Source organism: Pomacea canaliculata, linkage group LG6, assembly GCF_003073045.1.
Source record: "Pomacea canaliculata isolate SZHN2017 linkage group LG6, ASM307304v1, whole genome shotgun sequence".
Lineage (NCBI taxonomy): Eukaryota > Metazoa > Mollusca > Gastropoda > Architaenioglossa > Ampullariidae > Pomacea > Pomacea canaliculata.
Window position 1 is genome coordinate 7,258,973 of NC_037595.1, and position 27,993 is coordinate 7,286,965.

Genomic DNA, 27,993 nt, shown 5'->3' on the forward strand with positions numbered 1-27,993 from the left:
GGATACTCCATTTATACGTTACTGGTTCCGGTCCTTCAGATACCATCAGATCGACTTCCATATAAATCATAAATATACATCTACATAGTAATACAACAAGGGCATCTGATGTTTTCCTTTTAATGTGTAAACATGGCTCTGGGTATGCGTGGGAAAGTCAGGGTGATGTTTAATAATTTTGATAGTATTTAAACAAAAGTTATTGGCAATTGCCATCTAAATTGGCATGAAATTATAATTATATCTTTGGTTTCAGATCGTTTACCATATTAGCGAACATTTAAATCATCTGTTTTATCATGTGTATGGTCAATACATATGGGCTCCCAATGTTTTCATTCGTTTTAGCTTCATAGTTTGTTTTTATTAACCCTCCAGCAATGCTCTGTTGTCCCATTAGTCCAGCCTCGAAATCGAAAATTAGGAATCGAAAATTATTTTGTTCTTCTGTATAAGGACAATGCTTTTTTTTATTAACTGTCGAGATAACATTAACTCTCCCTGCATATTAACATTTTTTTGTCCGAGGTTCAATGACTTGAAAAAGAACAATATTTATAAAAATTATATGTCAATATCCGTTTTGACCTTTCTTTTTTTGTTAATAGTTAATATTATCAAGTCTACATGTCTAAACATCGAAAATTACACGATTAAGGCACTTTAAGCTCCAAGTTTAAGTTCATAGTTCAATGCAGTATGTTTGGACATAAGTTACTTGTGATGCATACTTTATTCTGTTGTATTTTTTTTATATCCCTTGAAACTGGCTGAAGGCTCTTAAAGACACTAGGTTACATTTGATGTTTTGAAAAATTCATCAGTGAAAATCTACAATGACAGCCGACAATACAAATATAAAAATGGCAAGTTATTATGTAAACCTTTCAATGGCAGCATTATATTTTATGTTATATTAAGGCATTAAAAAACTGGACGAGGTTTTAGTCAAGCTGAGAGAACTCTGTGGTCTTTACCTCCCTTTTCTTCACTCGATGTAGTTTGGAAACTGATTTTCTGTTATTGTTTTCCTTCCTGCTGTTAGCTTCAACGCATTGAGCTTTTTGGGGATGAGCTGTGCAAATATTAGCAGCAGTTTATATTTATTTTATTATTAATAGTATTACTAGTATTACTTTGAGTAGCTGCGAAAACATGTTGACATCAGTCTAATAAACAACAGTGTAATAAACAACAATGTAATAAACACATTACACAACGTGTTACCAAAACAAGTAAAAACACTTTATGATACAGCCCCGATTATTACAGTAATGAGAGCATCAGTATTAGTACTAAAGATTTCTCTAAATAAAGTGTCTTACGCCAGTTGCACCTCTGGAATCTGTAAACTGGTTTTTTGGTAGAAGAAAATATATCACAGTTTTTAGAAAGTTGCTTGTAAGTTGTTTATCAGCGTTGTACAAACTTTTTCAGAAATGTCTTAAGCTATATTTTCTCTTCTAAATTTAAATCCGCTGGAATCTGTTCTTAGCTGTAATATTAATGCCACCTGAAAATAAAGTTTCTGAGACCAGTAGCACACCACTTAAAACTTAAAATGTTTTGTAGAAACAAACTTGTAACTGCTGTCAGGTGTTGCTTCTAAACCGATTGGCAGCGTTCTACAAACGTTTCAAAAATGTTTTCTGCTAGATATTTTCTCTCCCACTTTTAAAAACACTTAAATCTGTTTTAACCTGGATTTTTAAAAGTTTTAGAATTACTATACAAAACAAAATAACAAAACAAAACCCTATGAAGTAAAAAAGACAACGAATTTGTTTAGTGATTTGGATTTTACCAAACTAGTCAAGTCAGAATTATTAAAAATGACAAGTGACTACCAATGACTACCAACAAAAGAACTTCAAAATATCAAGAAAATAAAATGTAGTTTTGAGACTCTTTGAAAACCTATGAAAACCTACACGATGAGCACATGTGGGTATTCAGTCATCATGGCAAGAACTGTTTATATACTGAGATTAAAACTGTTAAATATCATATCTTTGTAGGAAGGCATTTTAATACCGATTTTGCCTTTTTCAGCTCGTGTGGACAACACACCATTGTAAATGTATTCTAGTTAATGAGCTTTTACTTCCTCATTATTTACTCACAAACGTTCACTATGATTAACATTAATAAATTAGTCCATGGCCAAAGCTAATGAGTGAAACTCGAGAGCTTAACAATGCTTTTATATATTTATTAATATAGCACGAAACATTTGGTAGGCAAGTGGGAAATGCAATGAGGTTAGGACTGTGAACTTGATGTTGCCTTACCTGATAACACCTGGTGATACTTGTGTCTGAGCTGGACACAAAATTTCCTAGAACTTCCTAGACCTCCATTTGTCCACGATTTGGGGACGATGCTTTGCTTCAAAAATATGTCACTGTGTCCGAGAAACCGTTTTTTTTTTTCGTTTAATAGTAATCATAATAATCATAATAATAATACCTGGGAAATTAGGCAGCATCTGGATGGAAATGAGAGAGTGTCTAACCTCAAAAAGGATCCATTACACTGATGTTTCGATAAGTTAGTGATTAGTGAATATGTTCTAATACAGATAAAAAAGATGGTTAAAAATAATCTGACATATCAGGTAGCAGGTGACCGCAAAGTTTAATTATACCGATACAGCAGGTACCACACATCAAAGTTACAAGTCCGTGCTGCTTTCAATTTCAGACAGATTTTACTTGTTGTCATTTCACAGCTACTTCCATGAACAAATCCAAAAATTTGCCACTTGGAGTTTCTCATTTGTCGCCTTTAACAAAGTTAAAGACACTCTTAACCGAAGAAAAAACTGTCAAAGAAGAGATGTAAACTGGCAAAAAGACTAGTTCTCGCAGTGATTAGAATACAAGATTTTCGATGATAAATCGGTTTTCTTTCTACCATCTTCCTAACAACACGTTAAGCATAGAAGGCTAACAAAAGAATTAGATAATAAAGTAGTTTCTTCTCCACTGTAGCCTCTATATCTATTTGATCTTTTTTTGAATCCTGCATTTCACAGTTACACACTAAAAATATCTGAATAAGTTACTAAGTTACTTTAAATGCTTTTAAGGATATATCACAGAAGTATTTCTCTGTTACTGAATATATTGATAATATATTCTAACTCCTACAGTGTCTGAAAAGTTTTTGGAAATGTTTCCTGAAACGAGAAGAACGAGAAAAATAAATAAAACAAGGGACACAACTGTTGATTCCTGAGAGGACGTTCGCAACTTCCGTGAGAGCAAAGAACAGATAACTCTGGTACAAAGAACAATCGCGATCGTAGCAAGTCACAACAAACACTTCCCGAGCAACCATAGGCAGCATGGTTCCGATGTAGACGCAGGCCACCATCACTAACATCATCGTCAGCATCCTCTCTCGCCGGCAGCTGTCGTCATCAACAGAACTCGACTTCTGGCGCCACCTGTAGGCACCTTTCAGTTTAATGACAGTCACAGACGTTGCCGTCGTCACAATCATAAATATGGCAATGGGTAATGCAAATCCCAGCAAAGAATTTGTAAAAATGATGACAAACTTTTTATTTTCGTAATAAAACTGTTTTGGTAAAATAACTCTACTCCTCTTTCCGTTGATGCTAATCACATCAGAGTAATACGACAGGGGGAAAGTCACGTGACCAAGCTGAAGACCAAGGAAAGCCAAAGCAATCATTGTACCTACAGCCCGCGTGCTTATCAACATCGAAGCTCGAAGAGGAAACATCACACAGACACACCGTTCCACCGCGATCACCATGGTGATGAAGGAGGCTGTTAATCGAAGACCGTACGCAATGCCTGCCACAGACATACTCGCCTGTCTGTAGAAAATTCTAAAGATCCACTCGTTTCCCCATTCAATGAAATAGCTCAAGGGAAGTACGGTAAAGATGGAAGTCAGGTAGAGACAGTCGACTAGAGCCAGTGTGAAGAGACAGAGGTTCATTCGATCGCGAAGACCCTGGCTCCAGAACACCAGACAGTTGATGACATTGGCTGGGATACCTATGAGACACATGGGAGCCTGAATGCCGACCTTTAACACAATAGTCAACAAGGTGTAGGTGTCCTGTTCTGTGCTGTCATATTTTGCTGTCCCTTCCATCAGTGATGTCACATTCACAAGGGCCGCCATTACTGGAGCAAGAAAGAATTTTCAGAAACTTTGTGGGTCTGTGTGGTCTGCACGTGAGTGAAACTGGTTCATCGGGTTATTTCATTTCGGACATCGGGATAAACGGTGATAAACGTTGATGGATGACACCCTGGAAATGCGAAGAAGACAACAGATTATGCCCTAAGAATTTTTGTGAACCGATGGCTAAACACTTCTCACGACACAAGTAAGGTGAAAATTTTTCTGCTGCTTTAGATGATCTCCGGATGATTGGATAATTATTGTCCACGTGTTCTTTATCTCTGTGTAGAAACTGTTTTTTTTTAAAGAAATTTACAATTTAATAGTTAAGGGGAGATATACCACTGGATGAGGATGAGAAGGATGGAGGAAAACTACAGACAGCGAAGAAGACCTTACGAAGGCAGTGTGAGTGGCTGACAAGTTCTAATCCCTGGACCTCGTCATCCTCAATGAGTCATAAGACAATGTCTTCCGTCTGCTCTGTGTAATAATCATTAGCTGGAGGCATTGTTTTCTCCTGCTATTTATTGAGCAGAACATAACATCAATAAAATATTTCTACCATGCTTTTAATTAGAAAGAAGAAGCTAACAATCCATTACAACAGCCTTTAAAATAGGGAATTGCTTTGCCAGTCTTAAAAAAGACTTTAGACGGAAAAGAATTCCACGTAAATATTTTTTGTACTCATCTATCCATTTTACTTGGATTCACAATTACTTTGAGTTACTTGATCAAATCTGTTAACTGCATTTTTTTATTTGTGCCGACTTTTATATATCTTTATCTCAAGTAAAACACTGATACTATGCAAATCGTGATAATGATGTACAATTGTGTTTTCAATCATTAACTAATTTATTTTTAATAACTCTTTAATTTTTATTGTTGTTAATAATTTACAATTAATTTATTATTAACATTTACAATTAATTTATTATCAATATTTTATAATTATTACTAAAAATATTTTGCCAGTAAACGCTCAATATGAGCCCCCAACTTTAGAAAAAGAGTTTTAAAAATGTTGTCATCCAATTATCTTCAGTTCTTCAGAAAAGCCAATAAAACACGAGGACAGCTCGTTAGCTTCTCATTTCATTTTCATTTAACTGGAGACAAGAATCTTCTGGAATCGATGTCTGGCAGCCTCTGTGTCGTCTTGACTATCGGCATTGACATGTTACCAGACACATTCTTCTACTGCTCCTTGGTAAGAAACAAACCTACCTGAACAGTTCTGAGGATCTGTCGAGGTGCCTTAAGTTATCTTGAACAAACCAGTGTAGGTAAGTCTGTACGTGTGAGTGATTGGATAATTCTAGAAATATCTTTCGTCAAGCGATGTAGATGGCGATGATAACCAGAATACAGGAAGTGCAGAAAGTACAGATACTTATCTCGTGGCAGGAAACATGTTCATCTTCTCCATGATTTTCTTTAATTCTTTTCTAAGCTTCCGTTGATGTCCCACGATAAACAAATAATGTCAATGTCTACAAATGTGTTTGAGAGTGTGTGCAGCTTTGTCTGAGTCTGTGTTGGTGGTGAGGAGCAATAATAACAACCTGTTTATTTTGTTCACATAAGTATTACAGACCACATCGTACAGCGGTTCTCATATTATCAGATGGATTGGTATAGTTTCATTCGTCTGGAAATATTTTTCTTACCTACTGACAACATCTAGTGAATTGTTGTTTGACTGTTATCTTAGAACCTTTCTGTCGATAAAAGGAAAACATAAATATACATGAATGCGGCTGGGATACAAAAATGTAAATGTAGACCTTCCACTGAACTGACTAAATGATGGGATGTCATTGGATTTCTGCGATACAGACACAGAAGATAATGTTTTAGTAGTGAAGCAATGCAACAATTATAAATGTGAGGGAAGGATGCCAAGTGTAACACAAGAAGAGGTTCGCCATCTTTGTTACAGTGACATCAAGTTCATAACTTTCAGAAGTCAGAAAATAAATTTATTCTGCCTGATGCTTTCCTGACATTTACTGGCTGTGCACAGATGCATCTGTAATCCTGTGTTTGTGTGTGTGTCTGTGTGTGTGTGTGTTTGTGTGTGTGTGTCTGTGTGTGTGTCTGTGTGTGTGTGTGTGTCGTCCTGCACAAGAGCGAGGAATAATGTCTTTTATTTGTTGTGGTTACAAACAATTCTTATCTGCCAATAATTTCTTAGGAAGAGCAGGATTACCTCATTGTAATTAATGTTGCACATATGAAAACTCAGTGGACGGAAAAATAAATTCTTCTGTTTAGAAAAAGTAACCTAATGTTCTGACTGACATAGTAGGTCAGGATTTAGTACCTTGCTGAAGAAATACTTCGCACTGGCTTTTACTGTCTCTCTTTCATTCTCTCTCTCCACCACTCCTATTTGATCTCTCACCAGACTGAGCTTTCACCAGACTAATCTCTCATCAGACTTATATCTCACCAGGTCTTCATCTTCGTTTTTCTCTTTCCTCTTGTTTCATGCTGGAACACATGTGTCCTGGGATGGCGGTGGATGCACGTGAGGGATGAGGGTGTGTGGAGGATGGTCGGCTCAACTTGGTTTTAATTTTTAAATTTTATTCAAATCTTTCTTGAGGGGAAAGAGTGGGACCTGTGGGCACATTCAGTGTTGGTTTCGGACACAAAAACCTTGTTATGAACCCAGACAAATAAACACACACACATACACTATGCTCATCTCATCAGGTGTCACTAAGGACACGTTACAACGAACAAACAAAACGAAAAATATTTTAACTTTTTTTTTTTTAGACAGTTTTGTATTCATGAGACAAAATGTTGTACTACACATGTTAATCACCTGTTCTTCCCAATAAAATAAGCCTCGTTTGAACTTTGTCTGAAACTGTCTAGAGGGAAATCAGTTTACCATTCTGTGAAAGTCCTGCTTGTGATATTCGCTGTCACACAAACTCATAGAAAGAACCAAACATTTACAGGTCACAAATGACAACCTCGCAAAAGGACGAGCAACAAGTTTGAAGGCGGCCATACTTTTGTTTTTACAGAATAACTATGGACTAGGACAATAAAACTCTGGACGGACAATAAAACTCAGCATCGCACCTGGATACTCATTATATTTGTTGGTGTAAGTAAAGATTTACTTCCTGTCTCTTGACATTTATCAGGTCTCTCTCTCTCTCTGTCATTTGATGCTCTCCCCTTAATGTTTTCATGTGCGTGGTCCGCAAATAAAATTCACACATAGACAGCAGTCTGTTCTACTTAGTATTAGTCACAAGAGAAAGTGTTCTGTCCAGCATCAGCCACAATACAACACACTCTATTGAGCACTATACAGACTGGTGTAGTTTCGCGCAAAGTGCGTTAAGTGCATCATATAAATCTTAGTATTAAAACATGTCAGCCACTTCAAATCACTGACATGAGTACATGAAGGTGGAAATCAGTAATCTTAAAGAAAAAGAAATGAAATCCAATGCACAAAAAAGATACTAAAGGATGACTAGATGTTCCTCGGGCTTAGGTTGCCTTAGGGGTGTGGGTGTGTCGGGAAAAAATAGATGGGAACCTGCTTTTGAGTTTTCCAGTCAATATAATCTTCACCTTATAATACACCGTTCATCAATTGGAAAAAAAAAATAAAAGAAATAAAAAATAAACGATTTGGTCGAATGCTCAAACAAGTATTCAGTTACAAACTCATCTTGTGAACAAAACAAAACACGAAAACAAAATTAATGAAAATCATGATATTATTATGAATGAATATTTTACCAGACAGACACCGCACGAATTTCCGCTACACTTCTGCAGAATTTTCTTTACACCTGGAGATGTAACACAGATATCATTCTACTTCATTTTTATCATCCTCTCTTATTATCGGTATAAGAAGAGGTTGCTAGTTGGAAGTTTGTAGAGGAGCCACAAATTCATCCATTACATCCCTGATCCTCCTTCCATCAAACAGAGCTATAATCAGATTCATGTGCAATCTCTTGTGTTAAATGCCCTTAAGTAATAGCAATTTCAGAAAGAAATAAAAAGCCACTATGAATCAAATTTACACAAACAGACGATGGACCTCTAATCAGTCTCGAGGAAGTCGTCTTTGTCATGTGTACTACATGGATCTCATGCACTCCTGATGGGTCGCACTACACATCCCACTATTTTGGTTTTACATTTGGAAAAAAAATTGAGCCGAAAACTTCAGTGCTAGAGAAACTGGCAAAAAAATAAAATCTTTAAGAATTGTAAAGACTTTATCGAGCACAGCAAATGAGTCAAGACAGGGAGTTGACTTCTCATTTATTATTTTTAGTAACCAGCAAGAGTTGTTGTTTAGCAATCAACTTCGATAATTATGACCTTTGACATTTTTAGAGACTGAGAGTGAAAATGTCATGAAAAAACGGATTCAACAATTCTTTTTTAAAGCAAAAAATAGATGTGTTGGAAATGATTTTTTTTTTTTTTTGCTGATTAAAAAAAGTTATTTTTAAAAAAGCTCACAGACAAGAAACAATAACAGACTCTGGAAATCCTCCCACCCAGCCACCCAACCCCAAGGCGACCTAAAGTCCGTGTCCAGAAACACATTCAAGGGCAAGAGTTGTGCCCCGCTGTGGGAGAGTGACCTCCCTTTGTACACTTCAGTCCAAGATGCTGCGCGGTTTGCCCATGTTGATGCCGGACTGGTTGGCTCCCTTGTTGGAGCCGTACTGCAGGCTGACGACGTTCTGCGCCTCCCGCATCTGAGCCTCCGTGAACTGCCGCTCGTTCTTCTCCGCCATCTTGGGCCCCAGCATCGGACCCTTGTAGTCGTCACGAGTCTGCGCCTGAAGCAACATCCGGTAGACAAACATTAGATACCTAGCTTTCTGCGCGGAAGGCATGTGTGAACCACGTGAGTGCGTGCGCGCCTGCGTCTCTGTGTTCGTCATAACAAATATACATCCATCATTGAAACTGAAGATAGGATTATTCTGAAAAGAATCCAATTTTGAATGGCGTCACTAACGTACCGTGCGGCCCAGCGCATGGATACACAGGGTGACCTGCGGAATGTTCTTCTTTTCCCAAAGGTCAACCGTCTGGAAGACCTCCGCGGGCGGCACCCCGTACTCTTTAGCGGCCGCCTGGAACCGCTCGATGTTCTGCATCAGTGCGAAGCCCCCGCCCTTCGTGTCGATCTTCTTGATACATCCGGGCATCAGTTTGTTCATCAACCTGCACGTGACAGACATGTAAGTTGTTTGTGTATTAGCTTGCAGTCTTAGTCTTAGAGTGATGTGCTAACCTGCAGGCAAAGTCTCACTAACCTGCAGGCTGTCTTACTAACTTACAGGCTAACTCTCACTAACTTGCAGGCTAAGTCTTACTAACTTGCAGGCTAAGTCTTACAAACTTGCAGGCTAAGTCTTACTAACTTGCAGAGGATGATCCCGTCCTTCAGAAGATCATCGAATGGTTTCTTCCGGTCCAAAGGCTCTCCGAGATTTGCCTCGATCCAGTCGAGAGCCTGGGCCTCCAACTCTGGGTCTCTCTGGAACAGACAGAAAATACTCTGAGTGGGGAAATACCTCTGCTAAGATAGTTGTTCAAACTATTTCCGCCGTCTGCTAAGGAGACTGGAGAAAGCTCGAGATGCGATTCCAGTGTCTGACTAGACAGACAAACGACCGAACACTTGCGCCGCTTGAGTTGCAGCGAAATTCCGCAGCGTGCGCGTGAAGCAAGCTAGTCCACGGGCACTCTTTTCTTGAGTTCTGTGTGTGTGTGGAAGATTCTTAGGAAATAACCCACCCTCAACAAATAAATAAACGTGGCAATCCATAAATATAAACGTAAATGGGGGAGAAAGATAAACAATAGGAAAGCTCTGGACTCGAACTCAGCTCGCAATGACACACAAACATACACACATACAGACGGACAGAGAGGGAGAGGTAAAGGAGGAAACGATAAAAGGAAAAGAGAAGAGGGAGAGAAGACAACAGAAGAGTCTTGGCGACTCTGGAATAACTGTTTTGTGTTGTGAGGGGAGAAGAGCTGGTACATTGTCTGGAGTTTATCAGCAGACAAACACACTTCACGTGTGTAAGTAAAATGCTTCTTTATATGAAAGTCTTGTTAAATAAATATTGCCTTCGTCATGCCGGCTACATTCAAAACAAGTTTGTTTGCGTTCTATCACACCTGAAATTCCCAAACTTAATCTCCCAAAGAAATAGAGGATTTTTTCGTGTTAACATCAACAGCAAGAACTTAAAACCAAAAGTCGACTAAACCACAGTTACAGTGACTGGCACCGCGCCTCCCAGACTTATCTCACATCGCATTTTTTTCTCTTTTTTTCTCTCTCTCTCTCTCTCTTTTCCAGCTGCTTGTTTTTATAACATCCCTCCTTCCAGTTCAACGTGTGTAAGCGCTGTTTTTTCCCACTCTCCCAGCTCTGGTGGGCGACAATAAAATACTGATTTCAGTCCGTGTTCGCATCCCAACATAGGCTGGTGAGAACTGTTCAAGAACTGTTTGGTAAAACTGATACAAACCTCTTTTTGCTCAACACACATTGTGAGCGTTAGGCAGCATTGGTAACATTTTAAAATGAATGAAATAATATCCGTAAAACTAATATAGAAATACATTTCTATTTAAAAAGTTGTATTATTTTGATCTTCTTATCTACTTTTCCAAAGTCTGATATGTCGGTGTTTATTATCTTTTGATTCTGTATTGTGTCTAGCGCCATTATTTCTTTTTCCTTCCTCCTCGATAGGTTTCCAACTTCCTTTCTTGCTTTCGCTCATTTTTTTCCACTCCATCTTTTCTCTGTTTCGGTCTTCGGGTTTTTTCTTCGAGTCTCCAGCTGTTATCTGTTCTCCATTGTTATCTCTACATCTTTTGGGTTTATATGTGGATACAAAAACAAAACCGCAATTACACTAAAAAGCATGATTTAGCTGTGTGTTTACTTTCCTGTTTGGAATAGAAAACAATTTTCTCTCAATGCCACGAGACTCTCGCCTTCTAGACAATTTCTGTTCAGATAGTGAAGTGTGGTGCTCTGTCTCGTGCCAACAACTGCTCCGCCTCTTCACTTTACATTTCTGGTCTCAAACCTATGTTGCACAAGGCTCCGTTGTTTAAAAATAAATGGTTAAATGATTTTCTTACTCAGAACTTTGGCAGCAAGAGAAGTATGTGCGCTCGGGCAGTCGGCCCACACCCAGGCTATTCTTAGCTGTGGGAGGCGATAAGCGATGTCCAAAATGGCGACTAGAGCTTCTCCCAGCATCTCCACCCCACCACCCCCATCCCATCCACCCACTAGTGCGGTCAGGACGAAGCAGTCTGTCAAGGTGTGGAAAGCTGCAAAACCTGGCTACTGTATCAGACAGGATGTGCGAGCCACGAGTACGAGCATTCTGGGTAATCTCTTGTCTTCATCGGCGTGAGGCTTCGTTATCTTATCTGGCTCACTGAAAGTTTTTCTCCCTCCCAACCTCCCTCTGCTTCACACAAAAATCTCTCCTCGCCGAGGTTTTATCTCAGTGTAGCTCCGTGCCTCGCGTACCTACCCTTCCCTTCCTCGGGTATTTTCCAGATGAAAGACTTCCTGTTGGGCCTTGAGTAGCGAGTGATAGCTGATGTCGATACTGCAGCGCACACGCATCGACACAAATGTTTGTTTTCGGTTTTTTAAAATTCTTTATCGTCCACTGATATCATTGAGTGTCCAGGAGAGATGGAGACTCGATGTAAGGTCTCGATAACAGTAAGGTCACGTGACGAGAGGGTATCTCCCTCCATCCAACGTCGTCCTGTCCCTTGAATGACAAGAGCATCTTCGAGCACCGGCTCCGTGTTGGCTGATCGACTGGCATCCTGGTCACGTGTCTGAGCCACGTGCTGCTGGGTGTGGTGAGGGACAGGTGTGGCACCTACTGTCTCTCTGATTTGTTGTTTTTGATCGTGTCTCTTCTAGTCAACATCAGCGCAAACAAACGTGGACGAAAGACCAAGAAAGGGTTTGTGTGAGAGGTGGTGATCAGCAACTATCACCATGAACTCCTATCTACGTGCGTAATATATTTTTTCGAACTACTACTGAGAGATTTTTCCGCCATGAACTACTGTCCAACAGATTATTACTTACATAATAATTATCTTAGACAATAAACAAGCAGCAGCCAATCGTAAGGTTCCCAGGCATTATTCGTGTTGATGGCAACAGATCCTCTGGTTGTCTACTCTGGTGTTAGCTATGACTGGTATGTCTGTCGGTAGGGAGATGCATTACATCAAGTGGTGCAGTCTGCAGTCAGTTCACGTGAAATCCCATTGACAGCATGACTAAAGACCGCCGCAGAAAGATTCATTTGTTATCAAAGAGTATAACATTTATTTACAGGGCTTCTGCTTACGCAAAAAATTGCGTACAGTACGCATTAAAAGTTCGGAGGACCCCTTCAATTTTCGTCAATGGGGTCCCATTCAAACTTGGGCGAAGAACATGGACCCCTTAAAAATCTGAAGAAGGGGTCCCTGGGACCCCAAAGAATTTAGCCTTAGCAGAAGCCCTGATAATTTATCCATTTTTGGTCCAATGATTGCAAGGAAAAGGCGCCATGCGGCACATTTCCACCGGGACTAACAATGTGCAGTCTGGTGACCTGGCATCAGCAGCCAAGTCTACAGTGACACAAGCAGCCGATGATGGTGCCATGAGTGCTGCCGACACATCTGGAATCCAGCACGTGAGAGGAGAACGTCTGTGTATGCCAGGAGAGAAACAGACACAGAGAAGAAAAAAAAGAGAGGAAACGAAAGAAAGGAAAATGAGAGTGATACTAGAAGAAAGAGACATGAAGATGAAAAGAAAGACAGAAGTCCTTACAGATTTTCAACTTTATCTCTTAGTTTCTCGCAACAAGGAACACTGATGATCTAGTTTAAGCATGTGTAGCACCTTGCACAGTTAGATTATCTCAAAATATAGTTTAAACTCTGTAACACCGTACTCTGGCCTCGTTGCACCTGTCCGCACAGCTGTCACTCCTCAGGTAACTTCATTTCACCCCTCTATTACCTCTCATCTAGTCATCGCCCACCTGCCACAGAGTCGAGAGCATCTGGCAAAGTTCATGCTGCAGCTGTTGGTTACAGGTTAGCGCACTTGGCGCACCCTTCGTGACAACAATCAGAAGCAACACAGACCATTCGCACCTCACACCGCGATGATTAGAGAGCTCATCGCCGAGACTATTTACACGCAGCGATGTCAGCTCCAGAGGCTGAACCTTGTTGATGAGGCTAACACCTCCGCAAGGCCGCGACCTTGTGACGTCAGAGGACAAACTGTTGGCGGTGGAAACAATGAATGAAGAGAGTGTAGACGTTTCCAAGCAACGAGCCGTTCTCCTCTGACCTCATGATACACAGCTGACGTCATTGTGGACTGCATGTCGAGGGAAAAATAAAGAAGTGGATTAAGTCTATGAAAATCCCAAAGCAAAATCCCTTGTGAGTAGGATTTTCGTTAGCACTGGCTGAGGGAAAGAAACTGCCATGAAGTCTTTATGTATTTCCACTATCCCCTTGCCTTTTCCTCCCTGTCATGCGTGTAAAAATAAAAAGAAAAGCAGGACAAGTACTCTACACGAACACCGTAAAAACCAACCGCATCCTCGAAGCAGCTGATATCCTCCCTTCTGATAAATCTTTCCCTGCCTACCAGCAGGTGATAGCAGGGCTTGGCTGATATAAACTACAGCCCCAGTGTGAGCCTGGTGAGATACTTTGCTTTTTCTATCAGCTTAAACAAAACGACAAAAAAGATTGCAGCAGTCTTTCATGTGACGATTATTGTTTACTGTTACAAACTTCCAGCACTCAATCGTTTCCCGCAGGCCCCAGCCGCTATTTATTTCTGTGTTCTACATGCCCTAACGTATACTAACATCCCGACAACCCTATGGGATCTGGCACCGGGTATCTGACCGTAGATGATCTCTGAAATTTGTCTCTCTCTCTCTACCAGTCACATCCCGTAGCAGTAGTAGGTCAGAGTTCAGCTGAGGTCAATTGTAAATGTGTATAAAAGTTTAATGACTCATTGACCGTGCGCACACACACTAAGAGAGGCATACAGTCGTTGACACATATATGCCATACACACAGCATACAGATATGAATACGCACTAATCATCGCACTCACCTTGGGCGGCATGGCGAAAGAAGAAGCAAGGAAACCGTCAGGACGATGTAAAGCAAGGAGCAGAGCCTGAAACACGCGCACACACACCACGGACTGGCCCCACCGACTGGCTGTTTCTCTGTAGGCTCTACGTCAAACCGCCGTAGTCTACGTCAGTCCTACCCTCGCACCTCCTCCTATACTCTCGCCTCCGCCTCAAGATGGCGCTATCAGTCAGGGCTTCTCTCTCTCTGTCTCTCCGACAGACGCGGACAACAGCTGCCTGGCTGTTCGCTTGCCAATCGCCACGCCCTTCTCTCCAGCCTCGTTTTCGTTTTGTATCTCCCACCACCACCACTACTACTACGTTCTGTCTTTCCTTATTGTATGCATCTACCACCCACTTCCCCCACCAACCACTACCCTTCCCAGTAAATTAAACTCCTGTGTTCGTCGTACAATGCGCTGGTATGTGTGTGCGCGTGACTCACTCAATCCCCTACATTAAAAAGGGGAGGGTGCCATAAATAATCCGTGTGTACAAGTTCAACCTCGTTGTTCCTCGTTCGTGTGAAAGTGCGATGGCTCCTGCTACCGCCGACGTGGTGTAGCCATGGTCACGGAAAATAAACAGTACATGGCGAGTGAGATATACTGCCCAGGGTCCGTGACTGTACTGCTCATGTAGGTCACGTGATTAGTGAAGAATAAGTCTAAGTGTAGTATTTACTTTATTTTATTTATTTACCCCAAACTGCAGTATTAATAAAGAGTTAAGACACTAAAAGTTTGAACACCCCGAAATCCAGAGAGAGTGAATGTGACTCACACCGTGTGAAAGTCGGATGCCAACCGCGTCCACCCGCCGTATTTACATCAGGTACCCAGGTTCTGCAGAGTACATGCCTGATGGGCAGGCGGGGAGAAATTTCCAAACACAGGTCAGAGCAGGCTTCGAACAAAACAACCTTCTGAGGAATGTGCTCGCCTCCTGCAAGTAAGAACAGAAGTTTATATTTAGCCGAATAATGGTAGTATATATACAGATGTGTAATTAATTACCCGTATCATCCAACTTAAAATATCTTTGGATATATCGGGTGTGTGCTTACCACATAGTCAAGTGTTATATAAATAAATATAGAATACTGTACAAGCAGGTTTGTGTGAGCTGTATCGTGAAATTATTTATGGGTGGAAGAACTTCCCCAAAGTTAAAAAAACAAACGGTCATAAAGCAGAGCTGGCTATGGAGTTTATTGTCGGGCTGTGGCACATCAACATATTAGCCGAGGGCTAAACAGAAAAACAAATTAGTGAAGTGCTTGAAGGAAGGCCGTGGCACACAGGGAGGGGGAGAAACTGGAACAAAGCTCCGTGCATCTCTCAAACATGCGCAGTGGCATTCTTTGAAGGGCAAGCAACAGCGCAGTCGACTGAAGGATGTTGAGGAAGGAGAAAACACGGAGGAGAGGAGGGGATGGAGGCGGGGTGAAAGGTTAGGCAGAGATACTAGCTCACGCCAAAGTGCGCTAAGGCTACGAGTGAACATCCTCCCCACGACAGTTTCTGACAACATTTTCAGAAGAAAGAGTGCCTGGGTTCTGGAGTTCACTTTTATCGCAGATGAAAGACAAGCTCAGGCAGGCTTTCCCTGGGTGCAGGCTCGGATCTGCTGGGGTACGTGGGGTACGTCATCGGGACTGGCAGCAAGAGATACCCTGCTGCTCTGTTGCCTCAGGTGCCGGACCATGTGAAGAGTTATCATATCGTCTACGCCCACGGTAACAGAGACCAGGTGAGGAACCAGGGCACAAGGACCTGAGGGGCAGGCTGCCTCAGGGTTTCTTTTCACAGATTGAGATTGAGATTTAGGTACCGGACCACAGCTTGAGATTTTACTGGAACATGGACATGTAAAACTGCATATTTTCTTGTCTTCAGAAAGACTACGACAGCGACGATACCAAAAAAAAAACTGTGTGTGTGGAGAAGGGCAGCTTGGGAATCTGCGCTGTACTAGCATCACAGTTACTACATGTAGTTAAGCAGCCGGGCCTTAAAACACATGCCACGTGTATAAAAAAAAATGTTTGCATTCGAGAAGAAATCCGACCTGACACCTGATCCTCATTTTATTGAAAAATAGTGCTATGTTGTTACTGTGTAGAAGCAGCACCGTTCCTTTCTCTCATTCACTACCCAAATGTTTTTTCTTTTCTTTCCTTTCTCTTCCCCTCCCTCACTTCACGTACATTGCGAGATGGCATTGCCAGGCACACACTATTAAAAGTAGCTCACGCCTGCCTCTCTGCCCTGGCCGGCCGGATGGATCACCTCCTCCACCCACCTAGAACACGAAGAACGACGTTAGCGGCGAGAAGAGGGGCAACGAGGAGAGTAGCGTGCGAGGAGAGGGGGTGCACGTAAGAGGCGCATCTGTGCACGTGCAACAGGTAGAACGATCTTGGCTTCCCGCTGACAGCCGCTGGTGCCTGTACCTATCTGCAGCAGTCTGGCTGCTGATGGGGACGAACCAGCTGCATGTGTCATCATCGCTCCTCCATGTCTACTTCATCCCTATCCACCCGCTACCACTCCCACCCCGCCAGCACATCCCGTCTACGCCTTCCTCACCCTCCCCGTCTCAACTGTTCCAGAATGTTGGAGGATCGAAATCTGGACGCTGTATGCTGCACTTGGCACTATGCTGGCAGGTAGATGGATGGGCGTAGGGTCGAATGTTCCAGACTTGGAGCTACCCTGCACCTCTCTCTTTTGAGACTTTCTTTGCCTTCCATCTTTCAGACTCGGTCAACCTTCGGACATCTGATCATCTGTCAGTGCTTCACACCTTTGAAATGAATCATGGTTCATTCTATCACTATCTACATGTCAAACACTTAGATGTCCTCAACATGACCCTAACCTAGGGTCAGATACGACCTGAGATCGCAAATCAACATTAACACCGCATTAATTAGCGGTAAAGAAAATAAAATTAAATACATCGGTATTTCTCTCACTTTCGTAACAAGACGAGAGTTACTAAACTTTGACCACTGATATATTTGGGAAAAGATAGAATGTTTTGTACCAGAGAGCCAAACTGTTTAGCCACTTATCACCTAGACTACAGTTCTCAATATCTGTCAGACAATAAGAGGATGTCAGCATGGTTGCCAGCTCGCCCAAAACCAGAGATTATCACTTTAAGTGTTGTGAACTGGAAGTTGCACTCACAACACAATAAACATTCAGTCATGTAACAGCGACACTGGGTACATTTGTCACCCGACAGCGTAGGTAGCTTTTTGGTGATTTACAGTCATCACTTCTTTTTCCTCTATCATCATCTCCTTATTCCAGCAGTTATTTTCGTTCGGGATGGGTCTTTATTTTTTTAATAAAATTATCGGACTAATCCGTAATCAAGCTCCTCCCTCCCCTACACACAAATACACACTTCAACAACATTCGGCCTGACCTCTGGCCATTCTCAGATTCCCAGGTGGAAAGTGCGAGAGGTGGGAAAGGGTTGGAGGACTGTGAGAAGCAACAAGTGGCCCCCTGCCAGTCGGGGTGTGTAACGCCAGATCAGCATGCGCAGGTCACGTGCACAGCGGCCTGGGAATGGAACAAGGGGAGTCAGTCTTGGGTTACCTGGCTCACCTGCGTCAGCACGGCCAACACGTACGCGCACTGCAGCAGCGCGTGGGCGGATGCGCTGTTCCTGTGTACGAAGTGAGAATGATGGGCTGTGGAGAACCGATAGTTCAATGGGGAGCAAGAAAGCAGACCTTGAAAAAATGGCGGATGAGGAGAGGGAGGGAGGAATTGGTGTTTTATGCCGGCAGCTACAAAAGGTTACATCACGGCCAAACAAACAGCATGAGTGCCCTCTGCAGTTTAAAGAAGTGCCCGAGATGAGATCCGAGCCTACGACCGCCGAAAGAAGAGCATGAGAGAAATTTAAATTCCTTTCTCGAGAGATAGGAGTGTGCTTACTCTTAATATGTACGATAATTTGAGGATATAGGTCTGAAACAGCGTAGACAAAAAATAAAATAAAATAAAACAACAACAACAAAAAACCCAAACAAAAAACAAACAAACAAAAAACAAAAACAGAGTGTAAGAGAATGAGAAAATGAACAGGTTTCTGCACGAAAGCGCGCACGCTCACACACACATTCATCCCCACTCCCAAAAAGGCATTTCTCCGAAAACAAGACATTTTTTATCTCACAATTTTACTCTCTAGACTCTAGAGAGAGCTGGTAACCTCTTCACATACAACGCAGGCACATAAGTGGCATCAGTCTTACCACCATCACTGTAATATTTACAAAATTGTCAATCAGCAATGGAGAGATATAAGTGCTCACCACTTCAAGATTTCAAAAGTACGGCTACAAAAAGCAATAAAAAGTGCATAAAAATTCTTATAAAAATGTGAAAGCAGCCCTACTCCAGAAAATAGTCTACAATCCTTTAGAGTTTAGACACAAAAATCCTCTAAAATATTTCTTTAAACTTCAAAGTCCCCCTAAAAAAAATAGTTTGTCCTAACCACAGAAACAAGCAGCCTTTGTGATATTGCCTGGAGATCAGCTGCACATGCCTTCCCACAAACGGAGCAAAACTGTTTAAATCTTGCTCTCACAGATCTATAAATAGCAAATTCCAACAACCAGTTCCATAAATTACTCTCCTTGACATTAACCCCAAGCCTTACTTAGGCTTAATAAAAGATCACAGCAGTCGACCATTCTTAACTTTCACATAAAACTCAGAACCCAGTAACGCTTGGGGTTAACTGTTTCTACCAACATTTCTGAGCCTAAGAAATGTTCAAGGTTCACAACACCCTTCTTAGAACTGTAATATATTTTTCAACAACACAGATGTCATATCACAACTGAACATCAATACCCTTTTCTAATCTCAACACTTCATCTATCTGACTGATGCCATTTTCCAATATCACCGGTACTTCATTCAACAATCTTTCTCAATACCAAGCTTTTCAAAGCTAACTGAAGCTTCTATTGCATCCTCCTCTAAATAAATTAGACACTTAAATAAATATTATAGACATTTGAACACGAACTTTGTAAAAATTTTACATGAAAGTAAAAGGAAGGGATATGAAAAATAAAAGTTATCTTTATAAACATAAATATTCTGTTTTCCTTCATGACCAGCAAAATAAATTCATTTTCCCTGTTTCTCAAACATGTCTACCTGAAGTAAATACAATCTCTTAGGCTCAACAACTGCAAAATAACAGAAAATATTGCTTGTGGCCTAAGAGTTGAGCAATGCAGGACCAGTGTCAGCAGTTTTACAACAGGCCCATTAAATAAGATATGCATTGAGCAGTGGTAATTTTGTTAGCAGATTTATAGCTTGCAATCTGCATTCTGTGGAAAAGCATAGCTTAGAAGAATGTAAATACATTTGTCTTCGTTGCATTCTGCCTTTGAAAAAAAGAAGCATATGAAGGACTAGTCTTATGTGTTTACATGTAACGATCAATACAAATTTTAGTCAGTACAATCTGCCTCCATGCAACTGATGTTGAAGAAGGTTCATTCAGTTCTGCAAATGCATTTTTTTTTTACAAACTGAGATCACTGACAACTTCCTCCACAACGATCTCGACATCAAGGAATGCAAGTAGGTATACTGAAATTTTATATTACTGTTTGCAATCTTTTCCTCTGCCACACAAGTATTCTCATTATTTGATTAGCTTAATTTTCATCACAGTGTTCCTTGTCATTAATCTCTAGCCCCTGGGTACTGGCACTTTGACACCACCCCACTACTTAAGGAAACAGTTCTTACAATGTTTCAAAGACATGACAACAATATGGCAGCCTAACTCAATCTATCAATTAAGCCCATTTTGTATCTGGCTTTACCAAAGACTAAAAGTGTAATATATCTAAAAGACAAATGTAACAGTGGGATATCAGATCTAGCAGCCGCACCAAAAGCAGCACTTCTCGGCAGACCTTAACTTTCCATTTGTCAAGCAACTGGGCAAAAGAATCGTAAGGCAGGAATGTTGATGTTATCAATACCACTGCAATATACACACAATGGCATTTCTCCATCCAAACTTTCTCATTTTCCCTAAAATTGCCACAAGATAAAACTCCCTTCCTCTACCTAAATGATAAGACAGTTAACACATTTATGTTAACTAAGTGACCCATAACTATCACAACTTATGAAACTGTAATCACCTCACATCATGAAATACGTTCATACATTTTTATATCTTTAGAGAACTTCTCTGCTTTATCTTGCATTCAACATTCATACTCTGGCATGTTTCAAGCTGTTAATCACATGCACATTCTTTGATCACCCTCCATTTACACACGTTCCAAAGCATAATACATTTAAAATTCTACTGTCAATAGATTGTGACATGCTGCAAACCACCAATAACATCAGAAATTGAGGCTGTCAACATTCCAGCCTGACCGATATTTTTCCTGTTTTGCTTTCATCCACTCACTGATTGCAATTCCCTCTCTTGTGAAGTCTCTTTTATCCATGCTTCATTGCCCATCAACTACAACTGAAGTATGCAACAAGGTCACCCTGGTCTTGCAGAGTGCAGGAATGTAATTCAAATAAAGCATCATCAAATACTCTAGCATAATTACCTGAGGTGTTGTAAAAAGTTTTTAAAAAATCCTTTGTGTCTAAAGGCACATTTTATCGCTTTCATGACAAATCATGAATAGGATTACTTCAAAGTGGGTTCAAAGTTTGTAAATCAACACAACAGACACAGAAGGAACCCTGTGGTTCAGGTTTCACGGCTTTTCAGCATTATTATTCTTCTTCTTCTCACAGTAAGTGCCTTCTGTGAAGATTATGGGCTTCTAAAAATGCTTCTATAAACAAATCCAGAAACGTAAATGATATATAATGATCAATCTACCCAGCCTGATGGCTGAAAGTTCCAGTGAAGAAGGATTTTAGATTATAAAATAATAATAAATGCAAAATTTGTTAAGTGCATACTCACACTCCTAATGAGCATGCTCTTTGCACTTAAGAACAAGAACGAAACCTGGACAGCATAGGAGGGACAGGAAAACAAATATCATATCAACATATGAACTATAAACGAATAAACAGCCATACTAAATGAAGAATAAAATCAAATACAGAAAACACAAAGAGGAACCAAATAACAAGAACAATATGCTTTTTCATAAATGTTCACTCCACTTAGCACTGCTCCAAATAAGTCAACCAAGCCTGAAACAAAAGAACAAAATACAAAACTGAGAAATAGACAAAATGTTCTATTTATTAAACTGAAAAATGTTCTACGTAACAGCAATGCTGACTTTTATTTCAACTGTTTAGTGGGTTAAGATGGCAGTCAATAACATAATTAAGCATAACTGGTTTTCAGCCTTTTCAAACTAACTCAATAGTAATACTTGGCAATGCTTTCCCCCAAAACCAGATTTTACTAGGGTCTAACCAAGCCGCCACAGGGTTTCTCTTACCGACTGTCAGTCGCATGGAAAAAATGGTAAAATACGTGGATGAGTTGGCGGGAGTGACGAGTGGGAAATAGTATTATCAGGTAATGTCAGAGGCAGCAGGTGTATCAAGACCAAGATCATGAATTTATGCTTTCTATTATAGCTTGTTCCAGTGGTGCAACGATTGGTATCTGTCACCAGAGCAGAGGGGATTAGCTGTCCTGGATTCAGAGTTTGTCTCGGGCATGCTGTGCTTTCTCTGCGTCTGGTATCTGTTTACAGGGCTGGCTGCTTTGCGATGACATAGTTTTAGTTGCACCATTTCCCCCCAAAAGATGTTCCTTTCAAATATCAAGAAAAGTACATTTATCAAGATAACTTGCTAAATCACTGCTATAATACAATACTGTTGACTTACTCTTACTGATGAGACAGCTGCAAAACCCTTCTGTAGCAATCCTGAGAAAGTTTTATTCCTGAAGTTGGCTGCATGCATCTTGGACACCGGTTTATCTGTTCAGTAAATTTGATGCCTCCAAAAAACAGAGCCAGCACAGCACCGAGTGTCCACATGGAACCATCATGACTTCTTTGTTTTTCTCTCTACAGCTTAGGCATAGATGTCCTAATATCCACTCTATAAAACAGATAAAAACATTAAAATGTCTATAATAATGACTTCTTTTTTAAAAGACACCCCATCAATAAGAAAACAACTAGACAATCTATAGACACAGAAATATAGAGAAAGAAAAAGGTGAGAAAATAAGACTGCATGTCCAAAAGAGATTTAGAGTTTTTAGATAAAAGTATTGCAACTGCTTACAGTGACAGCTGTTCATATATAACAAAAGGCGAAGCAGGAGCAGTCTGTGTGCATATCGGGGAGGAAGTGGGTGGGTGAGAAGCAAAAGGAGGAGGGAAAAAGTGACCATGCAAGTATGAGAAACAGAGAAGGAGTGAAAAAGATAAAGAAATCAATTTCCGCCCCTAAACTTACAATACTGGAAAATACAACAATGAATGACAATGTATACAAACTGCAAACAATGGAAACAAACTGCACAAATCTGCATGTGAATGAGTCAAAGAGAAAAAGGTGTGATAAGCAATCGCATAACACACACACAAAATCTAGTTTGTGATAACGAGTGGAAGTAGTAGACACAAACAGTGGGCCTTTCGCACAATCACCAAGACAAATCAGTAAGGACCGTAAAGATTTATAAATATGTATGCATATTTATTACAGAAGAAGCTCAGCTAAATTGGGGATACAGAATTTCAAAAGAAGTGCACTTAAATGTATGCGTGTACATGAAGGGAGTGTTTGTGCACACATACACACAGTTTTCTCCTCAAAATTTCAGAAATTCATCATCTTCCTTTTTAATTTTACCTTGGCGTGCTAAGAAAATATCAATGTCCCCATCAGCATTCATGTAATATTGTCGTCTCCGACTTGCTCTGGCTGGGGCATCGTGATTCCTCTCTTAAATTACAACAAATACATAATTTTTATTATTAATAATTGTAGTCAAAACTACTTTCAATCAAATTTACTTTTAAAAAATCTTAAGCTGATTACAAAATTGTTTTTATTTCACCTCATAATGAACACCATGAAGAAGCCGTAAGGGTGTGCACAAACAAGTAAACATAATTGTATTTATACTACAATGGTTCTAATACAAGTTGCTTCCCCTGTGTGGATTTTTATTTCGGGTCAGATTACTGATTATTGCACTTGTAACTGAATTTCTTTTTAATTAATAGTGGTTTTTTAGCATCATGCTCTATGAGAAGTTATTCATGCTTGCCTGACCTATTGGAACTGCTCAACAATAATGAATACAGAAGAAATCAACACAGTACATTTTCATCATGATTTTCTTTCACTACATTTATAATGGCTCGAAAAACACATTTAAATAATTATAGTGCAACTGATATTCTGCCAAGCAAACAACAGAATTCTAAAAGGGTGGTGGGGGGACCTTCAATTTATGAAAATATGTGTTAAAGGCCTAGTGATATTACTCACCACAAACAAATAGAATGTGGATTTAGCCATTAGCCATTTGGTATAATTTCCATCTGGCGTTTATTTCAATTTCATGGCGATTATAGTGTCTAATGGATCTGATGGGATGATGAAGTCTATGTCACATGCTGAAAATGTATGCAACTGAAATGTTACCCTCTAGTTTAGACCAGACTGCTGATGCCCTCTATAAGACAACCCATTTGGTTAATTAGTGAACAAACTTAAAGTTGATTTTTAACTAAATTTCTGAAAGAAGGTTCTTCAAAGTCTTGTGTTCTGCAGATAGAATTTTAAACTGGAAAAACAATTTTCCCATGGCATTTTGAATATAAAACAGATATTTTCAGAAATTTCTAGAACAGCAAATGGGTGCGATTAAAAAAAAAACAACCTTTTGAGGACAACTGAAAGAATGAGCCTTTAATGTTTTACTGCCAATTGATTATTTAAGTGGCATAAACATGTGCATATTACCTGCCCGAGCTTGTGCCAAATCAATGTAATCATTCCTATCAAACTCGAGGATTTCCGGCTGCAGGATGGCATTTGCAGCTTGCGCATCATGTACAGCATAGTCAACATGATTGTCATCTAAAGGAACAGCCTCCGACAAATCCCTATCTGAGATAGAGAATTAATGGTCCGCATTAAGTACCACATAAAGATGGTTGTATACATATACATGGTATGTCTTATTTGAGGTCTCCTCCACTCTTATTATCTACCATTATTTGAATATGTAAAAATATAATAATTTTTGGCATCATTGAAAGAGAACTTATTTACTGTAGTCAACATGTATATATTTGGACTGATTTGTATATATTACTAGCACACGAGTACCTATAAATCTTACCTGTAACAGCCATTGCAGAAAAATGAAAGTGTATTGTATTGTAGCAATAAGATCAGACAATAGTCTGTAGAAGAGATGCCATCTACAAAAGGACTCATTTGAGTAATTAACTAATGTAGAGATATGGAGTTAAGTTTTCAGATAAATTTCTAACTGGATATGAAATACTACATGAACCAAGAGTCAACCAAACAAGAAACACAAGTGTCAGCAAATGGATAACATCATGACAAAAAAGAAAACAAGCACAGATGAGGAACTACACAGCATGCAAATCAGTCCTCTTGATTTGAACGAACCAAAAAAATGGGATCTGAGGCTGTATTTGAAGGCTTTTAATGCAGACAGTGTAACATAATCTGCTTTTCACTTATAGAAGAAAATACAAACAACATTATTTTGAACAATTTGAAGTTTTTTCCAGTCAGCCATTGAGGAGACTGACAAATAGAGTTGAAGTAATCCAGCCCAGACAATATATCTCCAGATATTACCTTTTGGTAGTAGAAACTGACAGGACAGATTGCTTTACTTACTGCACTTGTGACAGATTCAAAAGTATATTGTATTATTAGTGCTACTCGTTTTTCCTAAGAGAATGGCCAGTAGGTAATCTTGAATGTTAGGGGTTAAGTGTCTCATAAGACATTAGGCAAAGGTGCCTGATTTCTTGTGAATATAGCTTCTATGCTTTTAACCTATATTAGTGAAGACTCTTTATTCTTCCACTCTTCTTTAGAGATTAAAGACAACTGTTAAAATGGGAGCAACTACTAGCTTCACGTTTCATCATCCCATTTGTCTCTCTATAGGCAATGTTTAAATGTTATGTTGCTTGTAACCGCATATGTGTTCTTAGTACTTATTATTATTATTCCCCTTGACGGCAAGTGGCGCACATTTGATCTTTAGATGCTTTGATTCTTGATTACACCATGATTCTGGATGGTCTTGGAAAGAAATATAATCTCAAGAGAAGATAAAAACAGTAGAGGAAGTTTATTTGCAGAGGCTATTGGAAGGATTTAATTTTTGTCATGATTCATTTTCCGTTTGCTGCTGGACATCCAGGTTTATACAGAATCTACAAAGTGCAGATTGGCACAGACCTGCTGTATTGGACATGAGGCCAGATGCTAGCATCTGTGTATCATCAGCAAACATGAGATAATGCAAGGCCAAGTGGCAGATGGTTGGACCAAGTGGCTGAATGTATGAAGTGAATAAAAGACACAAGAGAGCCTCAAGACACTCTGGACTTCAAAAAGGTTGATGAAGATGCGCCCAAAACTACCACAGACTGGATGCAATCAGTAGGGACTGAAAACAACATGAAGGTGCTGGAGAAGAATGTTGTAGAACAGACTTTTGTGTTAACTCATGTTTAAATAAAAACATCCAGAAAAAAGGGTATACCGAGTTTTACTAACCACCAGTAAATCACTCCTCTTGAACTGCCTTAAACATGAGAAACCAAACCAAACTGACCTTGAGCTGCATCATCTTGGTCAAACTCTGGCTGCTGGAAGACAGGAACATGTCCAGCCCGGCCAGCATTATGGTCAATAACTGGTGCATTTTCTGATGACATTGTTCAGACACCTGGTCTCTTTCTGTGGTTCTCTGGGCATAGGGTTGTAAACTCTGTGACACCAGACTTGCAGCAGGTAGAACACATTTCTCAAAAGCTGGTGATGAAGAAGCAAGTCCTATTGCACCATCTGAAATATGAAGGCTACCAGAAAGCGCTCCTTTGTTCTGGCTACTACTAGTAGCACTAGAAAGGCTTCTTCCCAGAGTATCATCTGTAAACAATGCAAATAAAACAAAGAAATCAAAAACACAATTTACATGAGATGCTATTAATGGTCACTGGTCAATTTGACTATGACCCTTAGTTGATTAATCCACAGCTCTAGACAAATCAAAAAACACCTTTTGTCAATTCAACGCTGGTCTTAACCTCAGTTGATTCAACTAACAAGTAGGTAAGTTATTATCAAGTCTAATGATACATTCTTTGCTCATATTTAAAGTTAACTACACTTTTTAAAAATAGGTAGGACAGCTGCCATTGTTATCACATAAAAAATGAAATTATAAGGTGCAGCAATACCTGTCTATAAAAGAAAAAAATGTATTCTTTGCTTAATAATAATTTGATTTATAAAGTACATTTGCCTATGCAGAGACAAACTCAATACACTGCACATGAAAGACTACAAGCTAAACCAACAGTTAATCTATGCAACGACAGATCAATCGGCATGGCAGTATCCCTAACTGGGCCTACTTAGTGTGACGTCTGATGATTCATAGAACTACATTGCATATCTTCAAAAGGTACGTGTCTGAGTAAAACATAAAAAATCCTAAGCATTTCAAGCTATTATTCAATACATCGTTAACTCTATCACCACCAAGTGTTTATTTACCTGCAAATGGTGGAACACCTTGAGATAATAAATATGGTTGGTTTTCATAAGAATAAATATCAAACAATCCAATGCTATTAACTAGGCCGGTTGATTCATCACCTGCTCTGGCTGGCTGCACCATCTGGAAGGTTGGAAGCAAGCTGACACCGACATCATCAACTCTAGGTGCTCCTAGGTTATCTCTAGATTGTTCATCTTCATTTTCCTCTAGAGTCTTATCTTCAATGTCTAGTTTATGTTCAGAATCACTTCTGAACAGATTGTGAGCAGGTCCTATGCAATCAGTAACACTGGCTGTGGATGAAGTAAAGGAATATTTCGACTGGTTCACCTGTGTGTTTTCAAGTCCAGGATCCACAGCCTGGGCCTGTGCACCATTCCTATCACTTATGCTGGCACTTGGAACAAGCCTGCTGTCAGCACCTAACATAGGACGACTAGCCTGCTCATTGTGTTCACTACTAGGGGTAACCTGTGATTGCTCATATGAACCAGGAATGTTACATGGTGATGATGATGCATTCTGGCTATTATTGTGCTGCTGCTGTGGCATCCTCTGAGCAGCCATTACATGTTACAGATGTTCTCTATGCAGGTTATGTAGTCAGCAACTTTCCCCCCAGATGGGACACACATTCTAGTCCAAGAGCATCTAGCATCAGAGTATTTCACTTGTATATGTCCAATACTTCATTCCTCGTTGGCAACAGCTTCCCATTTCCAATCCCCATCTGTAAAACAGTTCA

At 40.0% G+C, this 27,993-nt stretch overlaps 2 protein-coding genes across 3 annotated transcripts; both read right to left on the bottom strand.

Annotated features, from left to right (window-relative positions):
• Nucleotides 1-6,949: 6,949 nt before the first annotated feature.
• LOC112566554 (myophilin-like) lies at nt 6,950-14,697 on the bottom strand. Its single transcript, XM_025242782.1, has 4 exons — nt 14,402-14,697; nt 9,609-9,724; nt 9,204-9,408; nt 6,950-9,017 (listed from the first exon to the last, which is right to left on the bottom strand). The coding sequence occupies exons 1-4, from the start codon at nt 14,411-14,413 to the stop codon at nt 8,832-8,834; spliced, it is 519 nt and encodes a 172-aa protein (XP_025098567.1). The 5' UTR covers nt 14,414-14,697; the 3' UTR covers nt 6,950-8,831.
• A 3,904-nt stretch (nt 14,698-18,601) lies between these two features.
• On the bottom strand, nt 18,602-27,978 carry LOC112566586. Of its 2 annotated transcripts, none has more exons than XM_025242823.1 (6): nt 27,347-27,978; nt 26,298-26,614; nt 24,428-24,574; nt 23,306-23,398; nt 22,325-22,543; nt 18,602-21,670 (listed from the first exon to the last, which is right to left on the bottom strand). In XM_025242823.1, exons 1-3 carry the CDS (start codon nt 27,813-27,815, stop codon nt 24,545-24,547), a joined length of 816 nt encoding a protein of 271 aa, XP_025098608.1. In that variant the 5' UTR covers nt 27,816-27,978; the 3' UTR covers nt 18,602-21,670; nt 22,325-22,543; nt 23,306-23,398; nt 24,428-24,544. The 2 variants fall into 2 exon arrangements, with proteins under 2 accessions (XP_025098608.1, XP_025098607.1); XM_025242822.1 differs by having other exon boundaries at nt 27,245-27,978.
• Between the last annotated feature and the right edge of the window lie 15 nt (nt 27,979-27,993).